At 69.0% G+C, this 26,196-nt stretch overlaps 1 protein-coding gene across 1 annotated transcript in view; it reads left to right on the top strand.

Annotated features, from left to right (window-relative positions):
- The window catches only part of LOC132650593 (cyclin-dependent kinase 8-like), a gene marked incomplete at its 3' end in the record, with an annotated part of 27,392 nt that extends 1,661 nt beyond the window's left edge, over window positions 1-25,731 (top strand). Inside the window, 12 exon segments of the mRNA XM_060375943.1 lie at window positions 460-480; window positions 482-571; window positions 2,952-3,092; window positions 4,622-4,679; window positions 10,940-11,071; window positions 13,381-13,524; window positions 16,455-16,524; window positions 17,665-17,737; window positions 19,071-19,168; window positions 20,117-20,195; window positions 25,499-25,568; window positions 25,604-25,731. Of these exon segments, the coding sequence (XP_060231926.1) occupies window positions 460-480; window positions 482-571; window positions 2,952-3,092; window positions 4,622-4,679; window positions 10,940-11,071; window positions 13,381-13,524; window positions 16,455-16,524; window positions 17,665-17,737; window positions 19,071-19,168; window positions 20,117-20,195; window positions 25,499-25,568; window positions 25,604-25,731 (1,104 nt within the window).
- Between the last annotated feature and the right edge of the window lie 465 nt (window positions 25,732-26,196).

Raw genomic sequence — 26,196 nt, forward strand, 5'->3', positions numbered from 1 at the left:
GGAAGGAAGGAGGGAAGGAAGGAAGGAGGGAAGGAAGGAAGGAGGGAAGGAAGGAAGGAGGGAAGGAAGGAAGGAGGGAAGGAGGGAAGGAAGGAAGGAGGAAGGAAGGGAGGAGGGAAGGAGGGAAGGAAGGAGGGAAGGAGGGAAGGAAGGGAGGAGGGAAGGAGGGAAGGAAGGAGGGAAGGAGGGAAGGAAGGAAGGAAGGAAGGAAGGAGGGAAGGAAGGAAGGAAGGAGGAAGGAAGGAAGGAGGGAAGGAGGGAAGGAAGGAAGGAGGGAAGGAAGGAAGGAGGGAAGGAAGGAAGGAGGGAAGGAAGGAAGGAGGGAAGGAAGGAAGGAGGAAGGCGGAAGTGGGGCGGAAGTGGGGCGGAAGTGGGGGGAAGTAGGGCGGAAGTGGGGCGGAAGTGGGGCGGAAGTGGGGCGGAAACCCTCCCGGACGTGACCCCTGACCCCGCCCGCAGCTCCTGCGCGAGCTCAAGCACCCCGAACGTGATCTCGCTGCAGAAGGTTTTCCTGTCTCACGCCGACCGCAAGGTGTGGCTGCTCTTCGACTACGCGGAGCACGACCTGTGGGTAGGCGACACGCGTGACCCCGTCCGCCCACGCGTGTGCCCCGCCCCCGCCCCCCGCGGGTCCCCAGGACCACGCGTGTCTCCTTCCCTCGCCCACGCGTGTGTCCCCGCCCCCGCCCCCGCCCCCGCGGGTCCCCAGGACCATGCGTGTCTCCCCGTGGCCCACGCGTGTCCCCAGGACCATGCGTGTCTCCCCGTGGCCCACGCGTGTCCCCAGGACCATGCGTGTCTCCCCGTGGCCCACGCGTGTCCCCAGGACCATGCGTGTCTCCCCGTGGCCCACGCGTGTCCCCAGGACCACGCGTGTCTCCTTCCCTCGCCCACGCGTGTGCCCCGCCCCCGTCCCCGCGTGTCCCCAGGACCATGCGTGTCTCTCCGTGGCCCACGCGTGTCCCCAGGACCATGCGTGTCTCTCCGTGGCCCACGCGTGTCTCCCTTGATCCCTAGGACCACGCCCGTCCCTCCGTGGCCCACGCGTGTCCCCAGGACCATGCGTGTCTCCTTCCCTTGCCCACGCGTGTCCCCAGGACCATGCGTGTCTCCTTCCCTCGCCCACGCGTGTCCCCAGGACCATGCGTGTCCCTCCGTGGCCCACGCGTGTCCCCCCCCTTCCCTCACACGCGCGTCTTTTTGGCCATCCCGCACACGCGCGTCCCCGTGACCACGCGTGTCCCCTCCCCCTGCACCACGCGTGGCCTCACCCCTCCTCCGCCCCTGCGTGTCCCCCTCCCTTCCCTCTCACACGCGTGTCCCCGTGACCCCGCGTGTCCCGTCCCCCCGCCCACGCGTGTCCCCCTCGCCCACGCATGTCCCCTCCCACGCGTGTCTGCCGCATACGTGCGTGTTCCCCTCACTTCCCTCTCACACGCGTGTCCCCGTGACCACGCGTGTCCCCTCCCCCCGCACCACACGTGTCCTTACCTCCTCCCCCGCCCATGCGTGTCCCCGTCCCTTCCCCCTCACGCGTGTCGCTATGATCATGCGTGTCCCCTCCCCTCCCTGGCGTGTCCCCCCCCACACGCGTGTCCCCTCCCCAGCACACGCGTGTCCCCTCCCCCCCGCACCCACGCGTGTCCCCTCCCCAATCCCCAGCCGTGACCCCGCCCACGCGCGTCCCCGCCGGCACCCATGCGTGTCCTGGCCCAGGCGTGTTCCCTCCCCCCGCCTGACCCCCTGTGACCCCGCGCGACCCCCGCCCTCCCATGACCCCTGCTCCCGCGTGGCCCCACCGACACGTGTGACCCCGCCCCCGCTCTCCCGTGACCCCGCCCTCCCGTGACCCCGCCCCCGCTCTCCCGTGACCCCGCCCTCCCGTGACCCCGCGTGACCCCGCACCCACGCGTCCCCACTCTCCCGTGACCCCGCCCTCCCGTGACCCCGCTTGACCTCCTGCCCCCTCGCGTGACCCCGCGCGACCCCCGTGATCCCGCCTGACCCCGCGCGTCCCCCGCCCTCCCGTGACCCCGCCTGATCCCTCCCTCCCGTGACCCCCCGTGACCCCCCATGACCCCCCGCACCCCCCGTGACCCTGCGTGACCCCCATGACCCATGACCCCGCCCTCCCGTGACCGCGTGACCCCGCCCTTTCGTGACTTCCCGTGACCCCCCCCGTGACCCCGCGTGACCCCCCGTGACCCCGCGTGACCCCCCGTGACCCCGCGTGACCCCCCCGTGACCCCGCGTGACCCCCCCGTGACCCCGCCCTTTTGTGACCCCCGTGACCCCCCGTGACCCCGCACGCTCTCCCGTGACCCCGCGACCCCCCGTGACCCCCGTGACCCATGACCCCGTCCTCCCGTGACCGCGTGACCCCGCCCTTTCGTGACCCCGCGTGACCCCGCGACCCCCCCACGCCCCCCGTCCGCGTGACCCCGCCCTTTCGTGACCCCGCGTGACCCCGCGACCCCCCCACGCCCCCCGTGACCCCCGCGCGACCCCGCGCGACCCCCCGTGACCCCCCCGTGACCCCCATGACCCCGCCCTCCCGTGACCATGTGACCCCGCCCGACCCCCCCGTGACCCCCCGTGACCCCCCGTGACCCCGTGACCCCAATGACCCATGACCCCGCCCTCCCGTGACTGCGTGACCCCCCGTGACCCCGCGTGACCCCGTGACTCCGCGTGACCCCCCGTGACCCCCCGTGACCCCGTGACCGCAATGACCCATGACCCCGCCCTCCCGTGACTGCGTGACCCCCCCGTGACCCCGCGCGACCCCCCCGCGACCCCCCGTGACCCCCCCTGACCCATGACCCCGCCCTCCCGTGACCCCCGTGACCCCCGTGACCCATGACCCCGTGACCCCCCGTGACCCCCGTGACCCTGCGTGACCCCCCGTGACCCCCCCGTGACCCCGTGGCCCCGCCCCCCCCCCCCCGCAGCACATCATCAAGTTCCACCGCGCGTCGAAGGCGAACAAGAAGCCGGTGCAGCTGCCGCGGGGGATGGTGAAGTCGCTGCTGTACCAGATCCTCGACGGCATCCACTACCTGCACGCGAACTGGGTGCTGCACCGCGACCTGGTGCGCGAGTGTGCAAGAGCGAGTGTGCAAGCGCGAGTGTGCAAGAGCGAGTGTGCAAGAGCGAGTGTGCAAGCGCGAGTGTGCAAGCGCGAGTGTGCAAGAGCGTGGGCGGGAGCTGCTGCACCAGATCCTCGACGGCATCCACTACCTGCACGCGAACTGGGTGCTGCACCGCGACCTGGTGCGCGTGCGAGCGCGTGTGCAAGCGAGTGTGCAAGAGCGAGTGTGCAAGCGCGAGTGTGCAAGAGCGTGAGCGAGCGCGCGTGGGCGGGAGCTGCTGCACCAGATCCTCGACGGCATCCACTACCTGCACGCGAACTGGGTGCTGCACCGCGACCTGGTGCGCGAGTGTGCAAGAGCGAGTGTGCAAGCGCGAGTGTGCAAGAGCGAGTGTGCAAGAGCGTGCGTGGGCGGGAGCTGCTGCACCAGATCCTCGACGGCATCCACTACCTGCACGCGAACTGGGTGCTGCACCGCGACCTGGTGCGCGAGTGTGCAAGAGCGAGTGTGCAAGCGAGTGTGCAAGAGCGAGTGTGCAAGAGCGAGTGTGCAAGAGCGTGAGCGCGCGCTGGGCGGGAGCTGCTGCACCAGATCCTCGACGGCATCCACTACCTGCACGCGAACTGGGTGCTGCACCGCGACCTGGTGCGCGAGTGTGCAAGAGCGAGTGTGCAAGCGAGTGTGCAAGAGCGCGTGTGCAAGAGCGAGTGTGCAAGAGCGAGTGTGCAAGAGCGTGGGCGGGAGCTGCTGCACCAGATCCTCGACGGCATCCACTACCTGCACGCGAACTGGGTGCTGCACCGCGACCTGGTGCGCGTGCGAGCGCGCGTGCAAGCGCGTGTGCAAGGGCGAGTGTGCAAGAGCGCGTGTGCAAGAGCGTGGGCGCGCGTGGGCGGGAGCTGCTGCACCAGATCCTCGACGGCATCCACTACCTGCACACGAACTGGGTGCTGCACCGCGACCTGGTGCGCGTGCAAGCGCGTGTGCAATGGAGCGTGCAAGAGTGTGCAAGAGAGCGTGAGTGTGCAACGGGGTGAGTGTGCAAGGCGGCATCCACTACCTGCACGCCAACTGGGTGCTGCACCGCGACCTAGTGCGCGTGCAAGCGGGCGTGCAAGTGAGCGTGAGTGTGCAAGAGAGCGTGAGTGTGCAAGGGGGGTGAGCGTGCAAGCCTGAGCGTGCAAGGTCAGGCGTGCAAGGGCGTGCGTGCAAGGCTGAGTGTGCAAGCCTGAGCGTGCAAGGGAGGGCGTGCAAGGCTGAGCGTGCAAGGCTGAGCATGCAAGGGCGGGCGTGCAAGCCTGAGCGTGCAAGGGAGGGCGTGCAAGGCTGAGCGTGCAAGGCTGAGCGTGCAAGGCCGAGTGTGCAAGGCCGAGTGTGCAAGGCTGAGTGTGCAAGGCCGAGTGTGCAAGGCTGAGCGTGCAAGGCCGAGTGTGCAAGGCTGAGCGTGCAAGGCCGAGTGTGCAAGGCCGGGTGTGCAAGGCCGAGCGTGCAAGGCCGGGCTGCGTGTGAGCTCGCCCCTCCCCCCGCAGAAGCCTGCGAACATCCTGGTGATGGGCGAAGGCCCCGAGCGCGGCCGCGTCAAGATCGGTGAGTCCGGGCGTGAGCGGGTGTGCAAGGGGGTGGGGTGATGGGGGGTGAGCGGGTGTGCAAGAGGGGTGAGCGTGTGTGCAAGGGGGGTTTGGGGTGTGCAAGGGGGTGAGCGGGTGTGCAAGGGGGGTGAGCGGGTGTGCAAGGGGCCGGGGGGTAACGGGTGAGCGGGTGTGCAAGGGGGGGTGAGCGGGTGTGCAAGGGGGTGGGGTGATGGGGGGTGAGCGGGTGTGCAAGGGTGTGAGCGGGTGTGTAAGGGTGTGAGCGGGTGTGCAAGGGGGGGTGAGCGGGTGTGCAAGGGGGGGTGAGCGGGTGTGCAAGGGGGGGTGAGCGGGTGTGCAAGGGGGGTGAGCGGGTGTGCAAGGGGGTGAGCGGGTGTGCAAGGGGGGTGTGAGCGGGTGTGTAAGGGGGGTGAGCGGGTGTGCAAGGGGGGTGAGCGGGTGTGTAAGGGGGGGTGAGCGGGTGTGCAAGGGGGGTGAGCGGGTGTGCAAGGGGGTGTGAGCGGGTGTGTAAGGGGGGTGAGCGGGTGTGCAAGGGGGTGAGCGGGTGTGCAAGGGGGTGTGAGCGGGTGTGTAAGGGGGGTGAGCGGGTGTGTAAGGGGGGTGAGCGGGTGTGCAAGGGGTGTGAGCGGGTGTGCAAGGGGGTGAGCGGGTGTGCAAGGGCGTGAGCGGGTGTGCAAGGGGGTGAGCGGGTGTGCAAGGGGTGAGCGGGTGTGCAAGGGGGTGAGCGGGTGTGCAAGGGGGTGAGCGAGTGTGCAAGGGGGGTGAGCGGGTGTGCAAGGGTGTGAGCGGGTGTGCAAGGGGGTGAGCGGGTGTGCAAGGGGGTGAGCGGGTGTGCAAGGGGGGTGAGCGGGTGTGCAAGGGGGTGAGCGGGTGTGCAAGGGGGTGAGCGAGTGTGCAAGGGGGTGAGCGGGTGTGCAAGGGGGGTGAGCGGGTGTGCAAGGGGGGTGAGCGGGTGTGCAAGGGGGTGTGAGCGGGTGTGCAAGGGGGGGTGAGCGGGTGTGCAAGGGGGTGAGCGGGTGTGCAAGGGGGGGAGCGAGTGTGCAAGGGCGTGAGCGGGTGTGCAAGGGGGTGAGCGGGTGTGCAAGGGCGTGAGCGGGTGTGCAAGGGGGTGAGCGGGTGTGCAAGGGGGTGAGCGGGTGTGCAAGGGGGGTGAGCGGGTGTGCAAGGGGGTGAGCGAGTGTGCAAGGGGGTGAGCGGGTGTGCAAGGGGGTGAGCGGGTGTGCAAGGGGGTGAGCGGGTGTGCAAGGGGGTGAGCGAGTGTGCAAGGGGGTGAGCGAGTGTGCAAGGGCGTGAGCGGGTGTGCAAGGGGGGTGAGCGGGTGTGCAAGGGCGTGAGCGGGTGTGCAAGGGGCGTGAGCGGGTGTGCAAGGGGGGTGAGCGGGTGTGCAAGGGGGGTGAGCGGGTGTGCAAGGGGGTGTGAGCGGGTGTGCAAGGGGGTGAGCGGGTGTGCAAGGGGGTGAGCGGGTGTGCAAGGGGGTGAGCGAGTGTGCAAGGGGTGAGCGGGTGTGCAAGGGGGTGAGCGAGTGTGCAAGGGGGTGAGCGGGTGTGCAAGGGGGTGAGCGAGTGTGCAAGGGGGGTGAGCGGGTGTGCAAGGGGGGTGAGCGGGTGTGCAAGGGGGGTGAGCGGGTGTGCAAGGGGGTGTGAGCGGGTGTGCAAGGGGGGTGAGCGGGTGTGCAAGGGGGGTGAGCGGGGTGTGCAAGGGGGGGAGCGAGTGTGCAAGGGCGTGAGCGGGTGTGCAAGGGTGTGAGCGGGTGTGCAAGGGGGTGAGCGGGTGTGCAAGGGGGTGAGCGAGTGTGCAAGGGTGTGAGCGGGTGTGCAAGGGGGGTGAGCGAGTGTGCAAGGGTGTGAGCGGGTGTGCAAGGGGGGTGAGCGGGTGTGCAAGGGCGTGAGCGGGTGTGCAAGGGGGGGTGAGCGGGTGTGTAAGGGCGTGAGCGGGTGTGCAAGGGCGTGAGCGGGTGTGCAAGGGCGTGAGCGGGTGTGCAAGGGGGTGTGAGCGGGTGTGCAAGGGTGTGAGCGAGTGTGCAAGGGGGGTGAGCGAGTGTGCAAGGGGGGTGAGCGGGTGTGCAAGGGTGGGAGCGGGTGTGCAAGGGGGCGTGAGCGGGTGTGCAAGGGGGCGTGAGCGGGTGTGCAAGGGGGTGTGAGCGGGTGTGCAAGGGTGTGAGCGAGTGTGCAAGGGGGGTGAGCGAGTGTGCAAGGGGGGTGAGCGGGTGTGCAAGGGGGGTGAGCGGGGTGTGCAAGGGGGTGAGCGGGTGTGCAAGGGGCGCAGCCCAGTTCATACCCCCCGGGCCCTGCCCCCCCGTGTGCTCACACTCGCTCACACTCACACCCGCTCGCTCACTCACCCTCACTCTCGCTCTCACCCTCGCTCTCTCACTCGCAGCCGATGTGTTTGTTCACACTCGCTCTCACACTCGCTCTCACACTCGCTCTCACCGTCTCTCGCTCTCACTCTCGCTCCCTCGCTCTTTCGCTCACCCTCGCTCTCACCCTCTCTCGCTTTCTCTTGCTCACTTGCTCTCGCTCGCACACTCTCATCCTCGCTCACCCTCGCTCTCTCTCGCTCACACACTCTCACCCTTGCTTGTCCTCGCTCTCACCCTCTCTTGCTCTCGCTCACTCGCGCTCGCTCGCTCTCACCCTCGCTCTCTCTCGCTCTCTCATCACCCTCGTTCTCTCATTCACCCTCGCTCACACTCTCACCCTCATCCTCGCTCGCTCTCTCGCTCTCACCCTCGCTCTCTCGCTCACCCTCGCTCTCTCTCTTGTCACCCTTGTTCTCTCTCGCTCACCCTCGCTCACACTCAACCTTGCTCACCCTCGCTCTCACCCTCACTCACCCTCACCCTCGCGCTCTCGCTCGTTCTCTCTCGCTCACCATCTCTCGTCACCCTCGCTCTCTCTCGCTCACCCTCGCTCTCTCTCGCTCTCGTCACCCTCGTTCTCTCTCGCTCACCCTTGCTCACACTCAACCTCGCTCACACTCTCACCCTCGCTCACCCTCACCCTCGCTCACCCTCGCTCTCGTCACCCTCGCTCTCTCGCTCACCCTCACCCTTGCTCTCTCGCTCGCTCTCGTTCACCCTCGCTCACCCTCGCTCTCTCTCGCTCTCTCATCACCCTCATTGTCTTGTTCACCCTCGCTCACACTCACCCTCGCTCACCCTCACCCTCGCTCCCTCTTGCTCACCCTCGCTCTCCCTCGCTCACTCGCTCTCTCGCTCTCGCTCTCGCTCACTCGCTCTCGCTCTCTCTCTCTCGCTCGCAGCCGACATGGGCTTCGCGCGTCTCTTCAACTCCCCGCTGAAGCCGCTCGCGGACCTGGACCCGGTGGTCGTGACCTTCCCTCGCTCACCCTCGCTCTCTCTCGCTCTCGCTCTCACCCTCGCTCTCTCTCGCTTGCTCTCGTTCACCCTTGCTCTCTCTCGCTCACCCTCGCTCACACTCAACCTCACTCACATTCACCCTCACCCTTGCTCACCCTCACCCTCGCTCCCTCGCTCTCTCTCGCTCTCACCCTCGCTCTCTCTCGCTCACTCGCTCTCTCTCTCGCTCGCAGCCGACATGGGCTTCGCGCGTCTCTTCAACTCCCCGCTGAAGCCGCTCGCGGACCTGGACCCGGTGGTCGTGACCTTCCCTCGCTCACCCTCGCTCTCTCTCGCTCTCGCTCTCACCCTCGCTCTCTCTCGCTTGCTCTCGTTCACCCTTGCTCTCTCTCGCTCACCCTCGCTCACACTCAACCTCACTCACATTCACCCTCACCCTTGCTCACCCTCACCCTCGCTCCCTCGCTCTCTCTCGCTCTCACCCTCGCTCTCTCTCGCTCACTCGCTCTCTCTCTCGCTCGCAGCCGACATGGGCTTCGCGCGTCTCTTCAACTCCCCGCTGAAGCCGCTCGCGGACCTGGACCCGGTGGTCGTGACCTTCCCTCGCTCTCTCTCGCTCACCCTCGCTCTCTCTCGCTCTCGCTCTCACCCTCGCTCTCTCTCGCTTGCTCTCGTTCACCCTTGCTCTCTCTCGCTCACCCTCGCTCACCCTCGCTCTCTCTTGCTCACCCTCGCTCACCCTCGCTCTCTCTCGCTCACCCTCGCTCACCCTCGCTCTCTCTTGCTCACCCTTGCTCTCTCTCGTCACCCTCGCTCTCTCGCTCACCCTCACTCACACTCACCCTCGCTCACACTCTCCCTCGCTCACTCGCTCTCTCGCTCTCTCTCTCGCTCGCAGCCGACATGGGCTTCGCGCGTCTCTTCAACTCCCCGCTGAAGCCGCTCGCGGACCTGGACCCGGTGGTCGTGACCTTCCCTCGCTCTCTCTCGCTCTCTCTCGCTCACCCTCGCTCTCTCTCGCTCACCCTCGCTCACCCTCGCTCTCTCTCACTCACCCTCGCTCACACTCACCCTCGCTTACCCTCCCCCTCGCTCCCTCGCTCTCACTCGCTCACCCTCGCTCTCCCTCACTCACACTCACCCTCGCTCACACTCTCCCTCGCTCACTCGCTCTCTCGCTCTCTCTCGCTCGCAGCCGACATGGGCTTCGCGCGTCTCTTCAACTCCCCGCTGAAGCCGCTCGCGGACCTGGACCCGGTGGTCGTGACCTTCCCTCGCTCACCCTCGCTCTCTCTCGCTTGCTCTCGTTCACCCTTGCTCTCTCTCGCTCACCCTTGCTCACACTCAACCTCACTCACATTCACCCTCACCCTTGCTCACCCTCACCCTCGCTCCCTCGCTCTCTCTCGCTCTCACCCTCGCTCTCTCTCGCTCACTCGCTCTCTCTCTCTCGCTCGCAGCCGACATGGGCTTCGCGCGTCTCTTCAACTCCCCGCTGAAGCCGCTCGCGGACCTGGACCCGGTGGTCGTGACCTTCCCTCGCTCACCCTCGCTCTCTCTCGCTCTCTCTCGCTCACCCTCGCTCACCCTCGCTCTCTCTCGCTCACCCTCGCTCACCCTCGCTCTCTCTCACTCACCCTCGCTCACACTCACCCTCGCTTACCCTCCCCCTCGCTCCCTCGCTCTCACTCGCTCACCCTCGCTCTCCCTCACTCACACTCACCCTCGCTCACACTCTCCCTCGCTCACTCGCTCTCTCGCTCTCTCTCTCGCTCGCAGCCGACATGGGCTTCGCGCGTCTCTTCAACTCCCCGCTGAAGCCGCTCGCGGACCTGGACCCGGTGGTCGTGACCTTCCCTCGCTCACCCTCGCTCTCTCTCGCTTGCTCTCGTTCACCCTTGCTCTCTCTCGCTCACCCTCGCTCACACTCAACCTCACTCACATTCACCCTCACCCTTGCTCACCCTCACCCTCGCTCCCTCGCTCTCTCTCGCTCTCACCCTCGCTCTCTCTCGCTCACTCGCTCTCTCTCTCGCTCGCAGCCGACATGGGCTTCGCGCGTCTCTTCAACTCCCCGCTGAAGCCGCTCGCGGACCTGGACCCGGTGGTCGTGACCTTCCCTCGCTCACCCTCGCTCTCTCTCGCTCTCGCTCTCACCCTCGCTCTCTCTCGCTTGCTCTCGCTCACCCTCGCTCTCTCTCGCTCACCCTCGCTCACACTCAACCTCACTCACATTCACCCTCACCCTTGCTCACCCTCACCCTCGCTCCCTCGCTCTCTCTCGCTCTCACCCTCGCTCTCTCTCGCTCACTCGCTCTCTCTCTCGCTCGCAGCCGACATGGGCTTCGCGCGTCTCTTCAACTCCCCGCTGAAGCCGCTCGCGGACCTGGACCCGGTGGTCGTGACCTTCCCTCGCTCACCCTCGCTCTCTCTCGCTCTCGCTCTCACCCTCGCTCTCTCTCGCTTGCTCTCGCTCACCCTCGCTCTCTCTCGCTCACCCTCGCTCACACTCAACCTCACTCACATTCACCCTCACCCTTGCTCACCCTCACCCTCGCTCACACTCTCCCTCGCTCTCCCTCGCTCTCTCTCGCTCACTCGCTCTCTCTCTCGCTCGCAGCCGACATGGGCTTCGCGCGTCTCTTCAACTCCCCGCTGAAGCCGCTCGCGGACCTGGACCCGGTGGTCGTGACCTTCCCTCGCTCTCTCTCGCTCACCCTCGCTCACCCTCGCTCACCCTCGCTCTCTCTTGCTCACCCTCGCTCACCCTCGCTCTCTCTCGCTCACCCTCGCTCTCTCGTCACCCTCGCTCTCTCGCTCACCCTCACTCACACTCACCCTCGCTCACCCTCACAGTCGCTCACCCTCGCTCACCCTCGCTCTCCCTCGCTCACCCTCGCTCTCTCTCGCTCACTCGCTCTCTCTCTCGCTCGCAGCCGACATGGGCTTCGCGCGTCTCTTCAACTCCCCGCTGAAGCCGCTCGCGGACCTGGACCCGGTGGTCGTGACCTTCTGGTACCGCGCGCCGGAGCTGCTGCTGGGGGCCCGGCACTACACCAAGGCCATCGGTGAGTGTGCAAGGGGGTGAGTGTGCAAGGGCGAGTGTGCAAGGGGGTGAGTGTGCAAGGGGGTGAGTGTGCAAGGGGGTGAGTGTGCGCGGGCGCCGGAGCTGCTGCTGGGGGCCCGGCACTACACCAAGGCCATCGGTGAGTGTGCAAGGGCGGGTGTGCAAGGGCGGGTGAGTGTGCAAGGGCGAGGGCGCCGGAGCTGCTGCTGGGGGCCCGGCACTACACCAAGGCCATCGGTGAGTGTGCAAGGGCGGGTGTGCAAGGGCGAGTGTGCAAGGGGGTGAGTGTGCAAGGGCGAGTGTGCAAGGGCGAGTGTGCAAGGGGGTGAGTGTGCAAGGGCGGGGGCGCCGGAGCTGCTGCTGGGGGCCCGGCACTACACCAAGGCCATCGGTGAGTGTGCAAGGGGGTGAGTGTGCAAGGGGGTGAGTGTGCAAGGGGGCGAGTGTGCAAGGGGGCGAGTGTGCAAGGGGGTGAGTGTGCAAGGGGGTGAGTGTGCAAGGGGGCGAGTGTGCAAGGGCGGGGGCGCCGGAGCTGCTGCTGGGGGCCCGGCACTACACCAAGGCCATCGGTGAGTGTGCAAGGGGGTGAGTGTGCAAGGGGGTGAGTGTGCAAGGGGGTGAGTGTGCAAGGGGGTGAGTGTGCAAGGGGGTGAGTGTGCAAGGGCGGGTGTGCAAGGGGGCGAGTGTGCAAGGGCGGGGGTGCAAGGGCGAGTGTGCAAGGGGGTGAGTGTGCAAGGGGGTGAGTGTGCAAGGGGGTGAGTGTGCAAGGGCGGGGTGCAAGGGCGGGGGTGCAAGGGGGCGAGTGTGCAAGGGCGGGTGTGCAAGGGGTGAGTGTGCAAGGGCGGGTGTGCAAGGGGGTGAGTGTGCAAGGGCGAGTGTGCAAGGGCGAGTGTGCAAGGGCGGGTGTGCAAGGGGGTGAGTGTGCAAGGGCGAGTGTGCAAGGGGGTGAGTGTGCAAGGGGGTGAGTGTGCAAGGGGGCGGGTGTGCAAGGGGGTGAGTGTGCAAGGGTGAGTGTGCAAGGGGGTGAGTGTGCAAGGGCGGGTGTGCAAGGGCGAGTGTGCAAGGGCGGGTGTGCAAGGGCGAGTGTGCAAGGGCGAGTGTGCAAGGGCGAGTGTGCAAGGGCTGACCCCCGTGACCCCATGTGACCCCACACGACCCCGCGTGACCCCCCCGTGACCCCACGTGTGACCACGCATGACCCCTTGGTGTCTCCCTGTGACCCTCGGTGCGTGACTCCCCGTGACCCCGTTTCCCTCCGTGACCCCCGTGTGACCCCCGTGACCCCTGACCCCGAGTGACTCCCCATAACCCCGTCAGCCCCTCGTGACCCCCGCGACCCCGCTTAACCCCCGTGACCCCGCGTGACCCCCGCGTGAACCCCGTGACCCCCGCTTGACCCCCCGTGACCCCGCGACCTCCTTCGACTATTTCCCTGCGTGACCCCGCTTGACCCCCACGACCCCGGTGCGACCCCGTTTGACCCCCCGCGACCCCGCCTGACCCCTGTGACCCCCGCCTGACCCCTGTGACCCCCGCGTGACCCCGATTGACCCCCCGTGACCCCGCGAACTCCTGCGACCGTTTCCCTGCGTGACCCCGCGTGATCCCCACACGACCCTGTGACCCCGCGCGACCCCGCGTGAGCCCCGCGAGACCCCGTTTGACCCCCCGCGACCCCGCCTGACCCCCGCGTGACCCCGCTTGACCCCCGCGACCCCTCCGTGACCCCTGTGACCCCGCGACCCACCGTGACCCCTGACCCCGTGTGACTCCCCATAACCCCGTCACCCCCCTCGTGACCCCGCGACCCCGCTTAACCCCCGTGACCCCGCCTGACCCCTGTGACCGCCGCGTGACCCCCGCGTGACCCTCCATGACCCCCTGTGACCCCGCCTGACCCCTGTGACCCCCGCCTGACCCCTGTGACCCCCGCCTGACCTCTGTGACCCCCGCGTGACCCCCGCGTGACCCTCCATGACCCCCTGTGACCCCGCCTGACCCCTGTGACCCCCGCCTGACCCCTGTGACCCCCGCGTGACTCTCCATGACCCCCTGTGACCCCGCCTGACCCCTGTGACCCCCGCGTGACCCCCGCCTGACCCCTGTGACCCCCGCGTGACCCTCCATGACCCCCTGTGACCCCACCTGACCCCTGTGACCCCCACTTAACCCCCATGACCCACCTGACCCCTGTGACCCTGCGACCCCCGCGACCCCGCGCGACCCCCCGCGACCCCCGCGCGACCCCCGCGTGACCCCCCGCGACCCCGCGTGACCCCGCGTGACCCCCCGCGACCCCCGACCCCGCAGACATCTGGGCGATCGGCTGCATCTTCGCGGAGCTGCTGACGTCGGAGCCGATTTTCCACTGCCGCCAGGAGGACATCAAGACCAGCAACCCGTACCACCACGACCAGCTCGACCGCATCTTCAACGTCATGGGCTTCCCCGCGGGTGAGCCACACGCGTGTTCATACATGATCACGCATGTTCACGCATGTTCACGCCTGTAAACGCGCGGGGGAGCGGCCCCGTACCACCACGACCAGCTCGACCGCATCTTCAACGTCATGGGCTTCCCCGCGGGTGAGCCACACGCGTGATCATACATGATCACGCATGTTCACGCATGTTCATGCCTGTAAACGCGCGGGGGAGCGGCCCCGTACCACCACGACCAGCTCGACCGCATCTTCAACGTCATGGGCTTCCCCGCGGGTGAGCCACACGCGTGTTCACGCGTGATCATGCACGTTCACGCATGATCGGACGTGATCATACATGTGCGAGCGTGTAGCTGTATGTGGGCCCAGGTGAGGACATGAGCGAGCGTGCACGCACATGTGTGATCACGCGTGTGCGGACACGCGTGTGTGTCCCGGCGAGGGTGAGCCCGGACGGATCCCGGGCACGTGCACACACATGCACACGTGTGCACGCTCCCACGCGTGCTCACACACGCTCATTCATACATGCACATATGTGCTCACACGTGCACACACTCATACACACACCCATAGGCGCTCACACACACGCACACGTGCTCACACACGTGCACCCACGCACACGCGTGCTCAGACACCTTCACACACGTACATGCTCGCACATGCTCACACCCACGGTCACACGTGCTCACCCCCGGGGCCGCGTGTTGACACGCGTGTTCGTGTCCTCACCCCCGCTCCCCCTCGTGTTCACACGCGTGCACACACATGCAGCCACACACTCACCCGCGTTTCCGTGCTCACCCCCGGGGCCGCGTGCTCACATGCGTGTACACACATGCACACACATGTGCTCACACGTGCTTACCCTGGGGATCCCGTGTTGACACCTGTCCGTGCTCACCCCCCGCTCCCCCGGCCCGCGTTCACACGCGTGCACACATACATGTACACACACTCATACGTACAGACACTCACACATGCTCACCTCCGGGGCCGCGTGTTGACACGCGTGTCCGTGTGCTCCCCCCGCTCCCCCGGCCCCTCGTTTACACGCGTGCACACACATGCAGTCACACGCTGACCCATACGTGCACACACACGCATGTCCATGTGCTCACCCCGGGGCCGCGCGCTCACATGCGTGCACACACGTGCAGTCACATGCTCACGGGTGTCCATGTGCTCACCCCGGGGCCGAGCGCACACACGCGTGCACACACGTGCAGTCACACGCTCACACGCGTGTCCATGTGCTCACCCCGGGGCCCGCGCGCTCACATGCGTGCACACACGTGCAGTCACACGCTCACACACGTGTCTATGTGCTCACCCCCGGGGCCGCGCGCTCACACGCGTGCACACACGTGCAGTCACACGCTCACACACGTGTCTATGTGCTCACCCCGGGGCCGCGCGCTCACACGCGTGCACACACATGCAGCCACACACTCACCCGCGTTTCCGTGCTCACCCCCCGGGGCCGCGTGCTCACATGCGTGTACACACATGCACACACATGTGCTCACACGTGCTTACCCTGGGGATCCCGTGTTGACACCTGTCCGTGCTCACCCCCGCTCCCCCGGCCCGCGTTCACACGCGTGCACACATACATGTACACACACTCATACGTACAGACACACATGCTCACCCCCGGGGCCGCGTGTTGACACGCGTGTCCGTGTGCTCCCCCCGCTCCCCCGGCCCCTCGTTTACACGCGTGCACACACATGCAGTCACACGCTGACCCATACGTGCACACACACGCATGTCCATGTGCTCACCCCGGGGCCGCGCGCTCACATGCGTGCACACACGTGCAGTCACATGCTCACGGGTGTCCATGTGCTCACCCCGGGGCCGAGCGCACACACGCGTGCACACACGTGCAGTCACACGCTCACACACGTGTCTATGTGCTCACCCCGGGGCCGCGTGCTCACACGCGTGCACACACGTGCAGTCACACGCTCACACACGTGTCTATGTGCTCACCCCGGGGCCGCGCGCTCACATGCGTGCACACACGTGCAGTCACACGCTCACACACGTGTCTATGTGCTCACCCCGGGGCCGCGCGCTCACACGCGTGCACACACATGCAGCCACACACTCAGCCGCGTTTCCGTGCTCACCCCCGGGGCCGCGTGCTCACATGCGTGTACACACATGCACACACATGTGCTCACACGTGCTTACCCTGGGGATCCCGTGTTGACACCTGTCCGTGCTCACCCCCGCTCCCCCGGCCCGCGTTCACACGCGTGCACACATACATGTACACACACTCATACGTACAGACACTCACACATGCTCACCTCCGGGGCCGCGTGTTGACACGCGTGTCCGTGTGCTCCCCCCGCTCCCCCGGCCCCTCGTTTACACGCGTGCACACACGTGCAGTCACACGCTGACCCATACGTGCACACACACGCATGTCCATGTGCTCACCCCGGGGCCGCGCGCTCACATGCGTGCACACACGTGCAGTCACACGCTCACACACGTGTCTATGTGCTCACCCCGGGGCCGAGCGCACACACGTGCAGTCACACGCTCACACGCGTGTCCATGTGCTCACCCCGGGGCCGCGCGCTCACATGCGTGCACACACGTGCAGTCACATGCTCACGGGTGTCCATGTGCTCACCCCGGGGCCGAGCGCACACACGCGTGCACACACGTGCAGTCACACGCTCACACGCGTGTCCATGTGCTCACCCCGGGGCCGCGTGCTCACATGCGTGCACACACGTGCAGTCACACGCTCACACGCGTGTCCATGTGCTCACCCCGGGGCCGCGCGCTCACACGCGTGCACACACGTGCAGTCACACGCTCACACGCGTGTCCATGTGCTCCCCCCGGGGGCCGCGCGCTCACACGCGTGTACACACGTGCAGTCACACGCTCACGCGTGTCCGTGTTCGCCCGCAGACAAGGACTGGGAGGACATCAAGAAGATGCCGGAGCACTCGACGCTCATGAAGGACTTCCGGCGCAACACGTGAGTGCGGGCCGCGCGCGCACACCCACGCGTGTGCTCACAAACATCCCCACGCGTGTGCTCACCCCCATCCCGTGTGCTCACCCCCACCCACGCGTGCTCATACCCATCCCGTGTGCTCACCCCCACCCACGCGTGTGCTCACACCCATCCCCACGCGTGTGCTCACACCCATCCCGTGTGCTCACACCCACCCACGCGTGTGCTCACCCCCCACCCCCCGCGCGCTCACCCCCACCCACGCGTGTGCTCACCCCCACCCCCGCGTGCTCACCCCCACCCACGCGTGTGCTCATACCCATCCCGTGTGCTCACAGCCACCCACGTGTGCTCACACCCACCCACGCGTGTGCTCACCCCCATCCCCACGCGTGTGCTCACCCCCATCCCCACGCGTGTGCTCACCCCCATCCCCACGCGTGTGCTCACCCCCCATCCCCACGCGTGTGCTCACACCCACCCACGCGTGTGCTCACACCCATCCCCACGCGTGTGCTCACACCCATCCCCACGCGTGTGCTCACACCCGTCCCCACGCGTGTGCTCACACCCATCCCGTGTGCTCACCCCCACCCACGCGTGTGCTCACCCCCACCCACGTGTGTGCTCACCCCCCACCCACGCGTGTGCTCACCCCCACCCACGCGTGCTCACAGTCACCCACGCGTGCTCACACCCCATCCCGTGTGCTCACACCCACCCACGCGTGTGCTCACCCCCCACCCACGCGTGTGCTCACACCCACCCCGCGTGCTCACACCCACCCCGCGTGCTCACACCCACCCACGCGTGCTCACAGCCACCCACGCGTGCTCACAGCCACCCACGCGTGTGCTCACCCCCCGCCCCCCGCCCCCCGCGTGCTCACACCCACCCACGCGTGTGCTCACACCCATCCCGCGTGCTCACCCCCCACCCCGTGTGCTCACCCCCGCCCACGCGTGCTCACCCCCACCCATCCCGTGTGCTCACACCCACCCCGCGTGCTCACACCCACCCCGCGTGCTCACACCCACCCACGCGCGCTCACACCCATCCCGTGTGCTCACACCCCGCCCCCGTGTGCTCACCCCCACCCACGCGTGCTCACCCCCATCCCGTGTTCTCACACCCGCCCCCCGCTCTGTCTCCCGCGCGCAGCTACGCCAACTGCAGCCTCATCAAGTACATGGAGAAGCACAAGGTCAAACCCGACAGCAAAGCTTTCCACCTGGTGAGCGACCCCCGACCCCTGACCCCCGACCCCTGTGACCCCTGACCCCGACCCCTGACCCCGACCCCTGACCCCCGACCCCCGACCCCTGTGACCCCCGACCCTGACCCCCGACCCCCGACCCTGACCCCCGACCCCCGACCCTGACCCCGACCCCTGTGACCCCCGACCCCCGACCCCTGACCCTGACCCCGACCCTGACCCCGACCCCTGACCCCCCACCTGGTGAGCGACCCCCGACCCCCGACCCTGACCCCGACCCCCGACCCTGACCCCCGACCCTGACCCCCGACCCCCGATCCCTGACCCTGACCCCCCGACCCCGACCCCCGACCCCCGACCCCCGACCCTGACCCCCGACCCCTGTGACCCCTGACCCCTGACCCCCGACCCCTGTGACCCCCGACCCTGACCCCCGACCCCCGACCCCCGACCCCCGACCCTGACCCCCGACCCCCGACCCCCGACCCTGACCCCCGACCCCCGACCCCTGTGACCCCTGACCCCTGACCCCCGACCCTGACCCCCCGACCCCCCACCTGGTGAGCGACCCCCGACCCCCGACCCCCGACCCCGACCCCCGACCCTGACCCCCGACCCCCGACCCCCGACCCCCGACCCCGACCCCCGACCCTGACCCCCGACCCCTGACCCCCGACCCTGACCCCGACCCCTGACCCCCCACCTGGTGAGCGACCCCCAACCCCCGACCCTGACCCCTGTGACCCCCGACCCCCCACCTGGTGAGCAACCCCTGACCCCAACCCGTGACCCCTGTGACCCTTCGTGACCCCCGTGACCCTGCCGACCCCTGACCCCCGTGACCCCTGACCCCAACCCCGACCCCCGTGACCCTCCGTGAACCCTGACCCCGTGACCCTGTGACCCCTGACCGTGACCCCCGACCCCCGTGACCCTCTGTGACCCTCCGTGATCCCTGACCCCGTGACCCTGTGACCCCTGACCGTGACCCCCGACCCCCGTGACCCTCTGTGACCCTCCGTGATCCCTGACCCCGTGACCCTGTGACCCCTGACCGTGACCCCCGACCCCCGTGACCCTCTGTGACCCTCCGTGATCCCTGACCCCGTGACCCCTGACCGTGACCCCCGACCCCCCGTGACCCCTGAACCCACTAGCGGCCACCTATCCCGCTGACCCTGACCCTCGCCCTCCCATGACCTCCATGACCATGATCCCCCGTGACCCCCCGCCACCCCCCGTGACCCCCCGCGACCCCCCGTGACCCTCGCGCTCCCGTGACCCCCCGCGACCCCCCGCGACCCCCCGTGACCCCCCGCGACCCCCCCGTGACCCCGTGACCCCGCCCCAGCTGCAGAAGCTGCTGACCATGGACCCCGTGAAGCGCATCACGTCGGAGCAGGCGATGCAGGACGCGTACTTCCTGGAGGACCCGCTGCCCACGGCCGAGTGCGCGGGGCGGGGCGGGGCGGGGCTGGAGGGGGCGGGGCGGGAGGGGGCGGGGCTGGAGGGGGCGGGGCTGCGGGGGCGGGGACACTCCTCCCGGTGACGCTCCTCCCCACGACGTGCTCCCCGCTGCTCCTCCCCGTGACGCTCCTCCCCGTGACGCGCTCCTCCCGCCTCCCTGTGACGCGCCCCACCCTCCTCCCCGTGACGCTCCCCCCCTCCTCCCCGCTGCTCCTCCCCGTGACGCTCCCCCTCCCCCCGTGCTCCCCCCCATGCTCCCCGTGACGCTCCCCCCCTCCCCCCGTGCTCCCCCCCGTGCTCCCCATGACGCTCCCCCCTCCCCCCCGTGCTCCTCCCCGTGACGCTCCCCCTCCCCCCCGTGCTCCTCCCCGTGACGCTCCCCCTCCCCCCCGTGCTCCTCCCCGTGACGCTCCTCCTCCCCCCTCCTCCCCCCTCCTCCCTGTGACGCTCCCCCTCCTCCCCGTGCTCCTTCCCGTGACGCTCCTCCTCCCCCCTCCTCCCCCCTCCTCCCTGTGACGCTCCCCCTCCTCCCCGTGCTCCTTCCCGTGACGCTCCTCCTCCCCCCTCCTCCCCCCTCCTCCCTGTGACGCTCCCCCTCCTCCCCGTGCTCCTTCCCGTGACGCTCCCCCCTCCCCCCCGTGACGCTCCCTCCCCCCGTGCTCCCCCCCCGTGCTCCCCGTGACGCTCCCTCCCCCCGTGCTCCCCCTCCTCCCCCCGTGCTCCCCGTGACGCTCCCTCCCCCCGTGCTCCCCCCGTGCTCCCCCTCCTCCCCGTGACGCTCCCTCCCCCCGTGCTCCCCGTGACGCTCCCTCCCCCCGTGCTCCCCCTCCTCCCCGTGCTCCCCGTGACGCTCCCTCCCCCCGTGCTCCCCGTGACGCTCCCTCCCCGTGACGCTCCCTCCCCCCGTGCTCCCCCCCGTGCTCCCCGCAGCGTGTTCGCCGGCTGCCAGATCCCGTACCCGAAGCGCGAGTTCCTGACGGAGGAGGAGCCGGACGACAAGGGCGACAAAGTAGGTGTGAGCGAGGGTGAGCGAGAGTGAGCGAGTGAGCGAGGGTGAGCGAGGGTGAGCGAGGGTGAGCGAGCGAGTGAGCGAGTGTGAGCGAGGTTGAGCGAGTGAGCGAGTGAGCGAGGGTGAGCGAGGGTGAGCGAGCGAGTGAGCGAGTGTGAGCGAGGTTGAGCGAGTGAGCGAGGGTGAGCGAGGGTGAGCGAGCGAGCGAGGGTGAGCGAGAGTGAGCGAGGGTGAGCGAGGGTGAGCGAGTGAGCGAGTGAGCGAGTGAGCGAGGGTGAGCGAGGGTGAGCGAGGGTGAGCGAGAGTGAGCGAGCGAGCGAGTGAGCGAGGGTGAGCGAGCGAGTGAGTGAGCGAGGGTGAGCGAGTGAGCGAGGGTGAGCGAGGGTGAGTGTGTGAGCGAGTGAGCGAGTGTGAGTGTGAGCGAGGGTGAGCGAGTGAGCGAGGGTGAGCGAGCGAGCGAGGGTGAGCGAGGGTGAGCGAACGAGTGAGCGAGGGTGAGCGAGCGAGCGAGTGTGAGAGTGAGCGAGGGTGAGCGAGTGAGCGAGGGTGAGCGAGGGTGAGCGAGTGAGCGAGGGTGAGCGAGTGAGCGAGGGTGAGTGTGTGAGCGAGTGAGCGAGGGTGAGCGAGGGTGTGTGAGCAAGTGAGCGAGGGTGAGCGAGTGAGCGAGGGTGAGCGAGGGTGAGCGAGGGTGAGCGAGGGTGAGCGAGTGAGCGAGGGTGAGCGAGGGTGAGCGAGGGTGAGCGAGGGTGAGTGTGTGAGCGAGTGAGCGAGGGTGAGCAAGTGAGCGAGGGTGAGAGTGAGCGAGTGAGCGAGTGAGCGAGGGTGAGCGAGTGAGCGAGGGTGAGCGAGGGTGAGCGAGTGAGCGAGGGTGAGCGAGGGTGAGCGAGGGTGAGCGAGTGAGCTGAGGGTGAGCGAGGGTGAGCGAGCGAGCGAGTGAGCGAGTGTGAGCGAGAGTGAGCGAGGGTGAGCGAGGGTGAGCGAGGGTGAGCGAGTGAGCGAGGGTGAGCGAGGGTGAGTGTGTGAGCGAGTGAGCGAGGGTGAGCGAGGGTGAGCGAGGGTGAGCGAGTGAGCGAGGGTGAGCGAGTGAGCGAGGGTGAGCGAGGGTGAGCGAGGGTGAGCGAGTGAGCGAGGGTGAGCGAGCGAGTGAGCGAGGGTGAGCGAGTGAGCGAGGGTGAGCGAGGGTGAGCGAGTGTGAGCGAGTGAGCGAGGGTGAGCGAGCGAGGGTGAGTGAGCGAGGGTGAGCGAGGGTGAGTGTGTGAGCGAGTGAGCGAGGGTGAGCGAGGGTGAGCGAGTGAGCGAGGGTGAGCGAGGGTGAGCGAGTGAGCGAGGGTGAGTGTGTGAGCGAGTGAGCGAGGGTGAGCGAGGGTGAGCGAGGGTGAGTGAGTGAGCGAGTGAGCGAGTGAGCGAGGGTGAGCGAGGGTGAGCGAGGGTGAGCGAGCGAGCGAGTGAGCGAGGGTGAGCGAGGGTGAGCGAGTGAGCGAGTGAGCGAGGGTGAGCGAGCGAGCGAGTGAGCGAGGGTGAGCGAGGGTGAGTGTGTGAGCGAGTGAGCGAGGGTGAGCGAGGGTGAGCGAGCGAGCGAGGGTGAGCGAGTGAGCGAGAGTGAGCGAGGGTGAGCGAGGGTGAGCGAGGGTGAGCGAGGGTGAGCGAGTGAGCGAGCGAGCGAGTGAGCGAGGGTGAGCGAGTGAGCGAGGGTGAGCGAGTGAGCGAGTGAGCGAGGGTGAGCGAGGGTGAGCGAGTGAGCGAGTGAGCGAGGGTGAGCGAGTGAGCAAGTGAGCGAGGGTGAGCGAGTGAGCGAGTGTGAGCGAGTGAGCGAGGGTGAGCGAGTGAGCGAGGGTGAGCGAGTGAGCGAGGGTGAGCGAGGGTGAGCGAGTGAGCGAGGGTGAGCGAGTGTGAGCGAGGGTGAGCGAGGGTGAGCGAGTGAGCGAGGGTGAGCGAGGGTGAGCGAGTGAGCGAGTGTGTGAGCGAGGGTGAGCGAGTGAGCGAGAGTGAGCGAGGGTGAGCGAGGGTGAGCGAGCGAGCGAGCGTGAGCGAGGGTGAGCGAGAGTGAGCGAGGGTGAGCGAGCGAGCGAGCGAGCGAGCGAGGGTGAGCGAGTGAGCGAGGGTGAGCGAGTGAGCGAGGGTGAGTGAGGGTGAGCGAGCGAGCGAGTGAGCGAGGGTGAGTGTGTGAGCGAGCGAGCGAGGGTGAGCGAGCGAGCGAGGGTGAGCGAGCGAGCGAGGGTGAGCGAGTGAGCGAGGGTGAGCGAGTGAGCGAGGGTGAGCGAGGTGTGAGCGAGTGAGCGAGAGTGAGCGAGGGTGAGCGAGGGTGAGCGAGGGTGAGCGAGCGAGCGATGTGAGCGAGGGTGAGCGAGTGAGCGAGGGTGAGCGAGTGAGCGAGGGTGAGCGAGAGTGAGCGAGGGTGAGCGAGTGAGCGAGGGTGAGCGAGCGAGCGAGTGAGCGAGGGTGAGCGAGTGAGCGAGGGTGAGCGAGTGAGCGAGGGTGAGCGAGAGTGAGCGAGTGAGCGAGTGAGCGAGGGTGAGCGAGTGAGCGAGGGTGAGCGAGGGTGAGCGCGCGAGCGAGTGAGCGAGGGTGAGCGAGGGTGAGCGAGTGAGCGAGGGTGAGCGAGCGAGCGAGTGAGCGAGGGTGAGCGAGGGTGAGCGAGTGAGCGAGGGTGAGCGAGGGTGAGCGAGGGTGAGCGAGTGAGCGAGTGAGCGAGTGAGCGAGGGTGAGCGAGAGTGAGCGAGCGAGCGAGGTGAGCGAGGGTGAGCGAGAGTGAGCGAGTGAGCGAGGGGTGAGCGAGGGTGAGCGAGTGAGCGAGGGTGAGCGAGGGTGAGTGTGAGCGAGGGTGAGCGAGTGAGCAAGGGTAAGCGAGTGAGCGAGTGAGCGAGGGTGAGCGAGGGTGAGCGAGGGTGAGCGAGGGTGAGCGAGTGAGCGAGGGTGAGCGAGGGTGAGCGAGGGTGAGTGTGTGAGCGAGTGAGCGAGTGAGCGAGGGTGAGCGAGTGTGTGAGCGAGTGAGCGAGGGTGAGCGAGGGTGAGCGAGTGAGCGAGTGAGCGAGGGTGAGCGAGTGTGTGAGCGAGGGTGAGCGAGGGTGAGCGAGGGTGAGCAAGGGTGAGCGAAGTGCGAGTGTGAGGGTGAGCGAGTGAGCGAGGGTGAGCGAGTGTGAGCGAGGGTGAGCGAGTGAGCGAGTGAGCGAGGGTGAGTGTGAGTGTGTGAGCGAGTGAGCGAGGGTGAGCGAGTGTGAGTGTGAGCGTGAGCGAGGGGTGAGCGAGGGTGAGCGAGTGAGCGAGTGAGCGAGTGAGCGAGGGGTGAGCGAGGGTGAGCACGAGTGTGAGCGAGTGTGTGCATGGGTGTGAGCGAGGGTGAGTGAGCAAGTGTGAGTGTGAGCGCGTGTGCGCGTGTGCGAGGGGCGGGGGGAACGGGTGTGTGTGCCCCTCCCCCCGCTCCTCCACCTCCCCCGTCCTCCCCCTCCCCCCGCTGAGCTCCCCGTCCTCCCCCTCCTCCCCCCGCTCCTCCCCGTCCTCCCCGTCCTCCCCCTCCCCCCGCTGAGCTCCCCGTCCTCCCCCCGTCCCTCCCCCTCCCCCCGCTGAGCTCCCCGTCCTCCCCCCGTCCTCCCCCCTCCCCCCGCTGAGCTCCTCGTCCTCCCCCGTCCTCCCCCTCCCCCTCCCCCCGCTGAGCTCCCCGTCCTCCCCGTCCTCCCCCCGCTGAGCTCCCCGTCCTCCCCCTCCCCCCGCTCCTCCCCGTCCTCCCCCTCCCCCCGCTGAGCTCCTCGTCCTCCCCCCTCCTCCCCCTCCCCCCGCTGAGCTCCCCGTCCTCCCCCCGTCCTCCCCCTCCCCCCCGCTGAGCTCCCCGTCCTCCCCGTCCTCCCCCCGCTGAGCTCCCCGTCCTCCCCCTCCCCCCGCTCCTCCCCGTCCCTCCCCCCTCCCCCCGCTGAGCTCCTCGTCCTCCCCCCTCCTCCCCCTCCCCCCGCTGAGCTCCCCGTCCTCCCCATCCTCCCCCCGCTGAGCTCCCCGTCCTCTCCCGTCCTCCCCCTGCTGAGCTCCCCGTCCTCCCCTCCCCCCGCTCCTCCCCGTCCTCCCCCTCCCCCCAGCTGAGCTCCTCGTCCTCCCCCTCCTCCCCCTCCGCCCGCTGAGCTCCCCGTCCTCCCCATCCTCCCCCCGCTGAGCTCCCCGTCCTCCCCGTCCTCCCCCCGCTGAGCTCCCCGTCCTCCCCCCTCCCCCCGCTGAGCTCCCGTCCTCCCCCCGCTGAGCTCCCCGTCCTCCCCCCGCCTGAGCTCCCCGTCCTCCCCATCCTCCCCCCGCTGAGCTCCCCGTCCTCCCCCCTCCCCCCGCTGAGCTCCCCCGTCCTCTACCCCGCTGAGCTCCCCGTCCTCCCCCCGCTGAGCTCCCCGTCCTCCCCTCCCCCTCCCCCCGCTGAGCTCCCCGTCCTCCCCCTCCTCCCCCCGCTGAGCTCCCCGTCCTCCCCCCTCCTCCCCCCGCTGAGCTCCCCGTCCTCCCCGTCCTCCCCCCGCTGAGCTCCCCCGTCCTCCCCCTCCACCGCTGAGCTCCCCGTCCTCCCCCCGCCTGAGCTCCCTGTCCTCCCCCCGTCCTCCCCTCCCCCCGCTGAGCTCCCCGTCCTCCCCCTCCCCCCGCTGAGCTCCCCGTCCTCCCCATCCTCCCCCCCGCTGAGCTCCCCGTCCTCCCCCTCCCCCCGCTGAGCTCCCCGTCCTCCCCCTCCCACCGCTGAGCTCCCCGTCCTCCCCCTCCCCCCGCTGAGCTCCCCGTCCTCCCCGTCCTCCCCCCGCTGAGCTCCCCGTCCTCCCCGTCCTCCCCCCGCTGAGCTCCCCGTCCTCCCCCTCCCCCCGTCCTCCCCCTCCCCCCGTCCTCCCCCCTCCCCCCGCTGAGCTCCCCGTCCTCCCCCTCCCCCCGCTGAGCTCCCCGTCCTCCCCCCGCTGAGCTCCCCGTCCTCCCCCTCCCCCTCCCCCCTCTGAGCTCCCCGTCCTCCCCCTCCCCCTCCCCCCGCTGAGCTCCCCGTCCTCCCCCCTCCTCCCCCCGCTGAGCTCCCTGTCCTCCCCCTCCCCCGTCCTCCCCCCGCTGAGCTCCCCGTCCTCCCCCCCGCTGAGCTCCCCGTCCTCCCCCCGCTCGAGCTCCCCGTCCTCCCCCCCGCTGAGCTCCCCGTCCTCCCCCCGCTGAGCTCCCCGTCCTCCCCCCGTCCTCCCCCTCCCCCCGCTGAGCTCCCCGTCCTCCCCCCGTCCTCCCCCTCCCCCCGCTGAGCTCCCCGTCCTCCCCCCGTCCTCCCCGTCCTCCCCCCGCTGAGCTCCCCGTCCTCCCCCCCGCTCCTCCCCATTGAGAAGACCCAGCAGGCGCCGCCGGCGAACACGCACACGAACGGGGCGGCGCTGGGGCAGGACAGCGGCCACGGCGGGGGGTCACGCGGGGGTCACGCCGGGGGTCACGCGGGGGTCACGCCGGGGGTCACGCCGGGGGTCACGCCGGGGGTCACGCGCCCGGGCCGCCGCTCAAGAAGGTGCGCGTGGCCCCGCCCACCACTACCTCAGGCCTCATCCTGGCCTCGGACTACCAGGTGGGTGTGCAAGGGCGGGTGTGCAAGGGCAGGGGTGCAAGGGCGAGTGTGCAAGGGCGAGTGTGCAAGGGGGGTGAGTGTGCAAGGGCGGGGGTGCAAGGGCGGGGGTGCAAGGGCGGGGGTGCAAGAGCGAGTGTGCAAAGGCGGGTGTGCAAGGGGGTGAGTTGCAAGGGCGGGTGTGCAAGGGCGAGTGTGGAAGGGCGGGGGTGCAAGGGCGGGGGTGCAAGGGCGGGGGTGCAAGGGCGAGTGTGCAAGGGCGGGGGTGCAAGGGCGGGGGTGCAAGGGCGGGGGTGCAAGGGCGGGGGTGCAAGGGGGCGGGGGGTGCAAGGGCGAGTGTGCAAGGGCGGGGGTGCAAGGGCGGGGATGCAAGGGGGCGGGGGGTGCAAGGGCGAGTGTGCAAGGGGGTGAGTGTGCAAGGGCGGGGGTGCAAGGGCGAGTGTGCAAGGGGGTGAGTGTGCAAGGGCG

This window comes from Meriones unguiculatus (assembly GCF_030254825.1).
Source record: "Meriones unguiculatus strain TT.TT164.6M chromosome 13 unlocalized genomic scaffold, Bangor_MerUng_6.1 Chr13_unordered_Scaffold_185, whole genome shotgun sequence".
NCBI lineage: Eukaryota > Metazoa > Chordata > Mammalia > Rodentia > Muridae > Meriones > Meriones unguiculatus.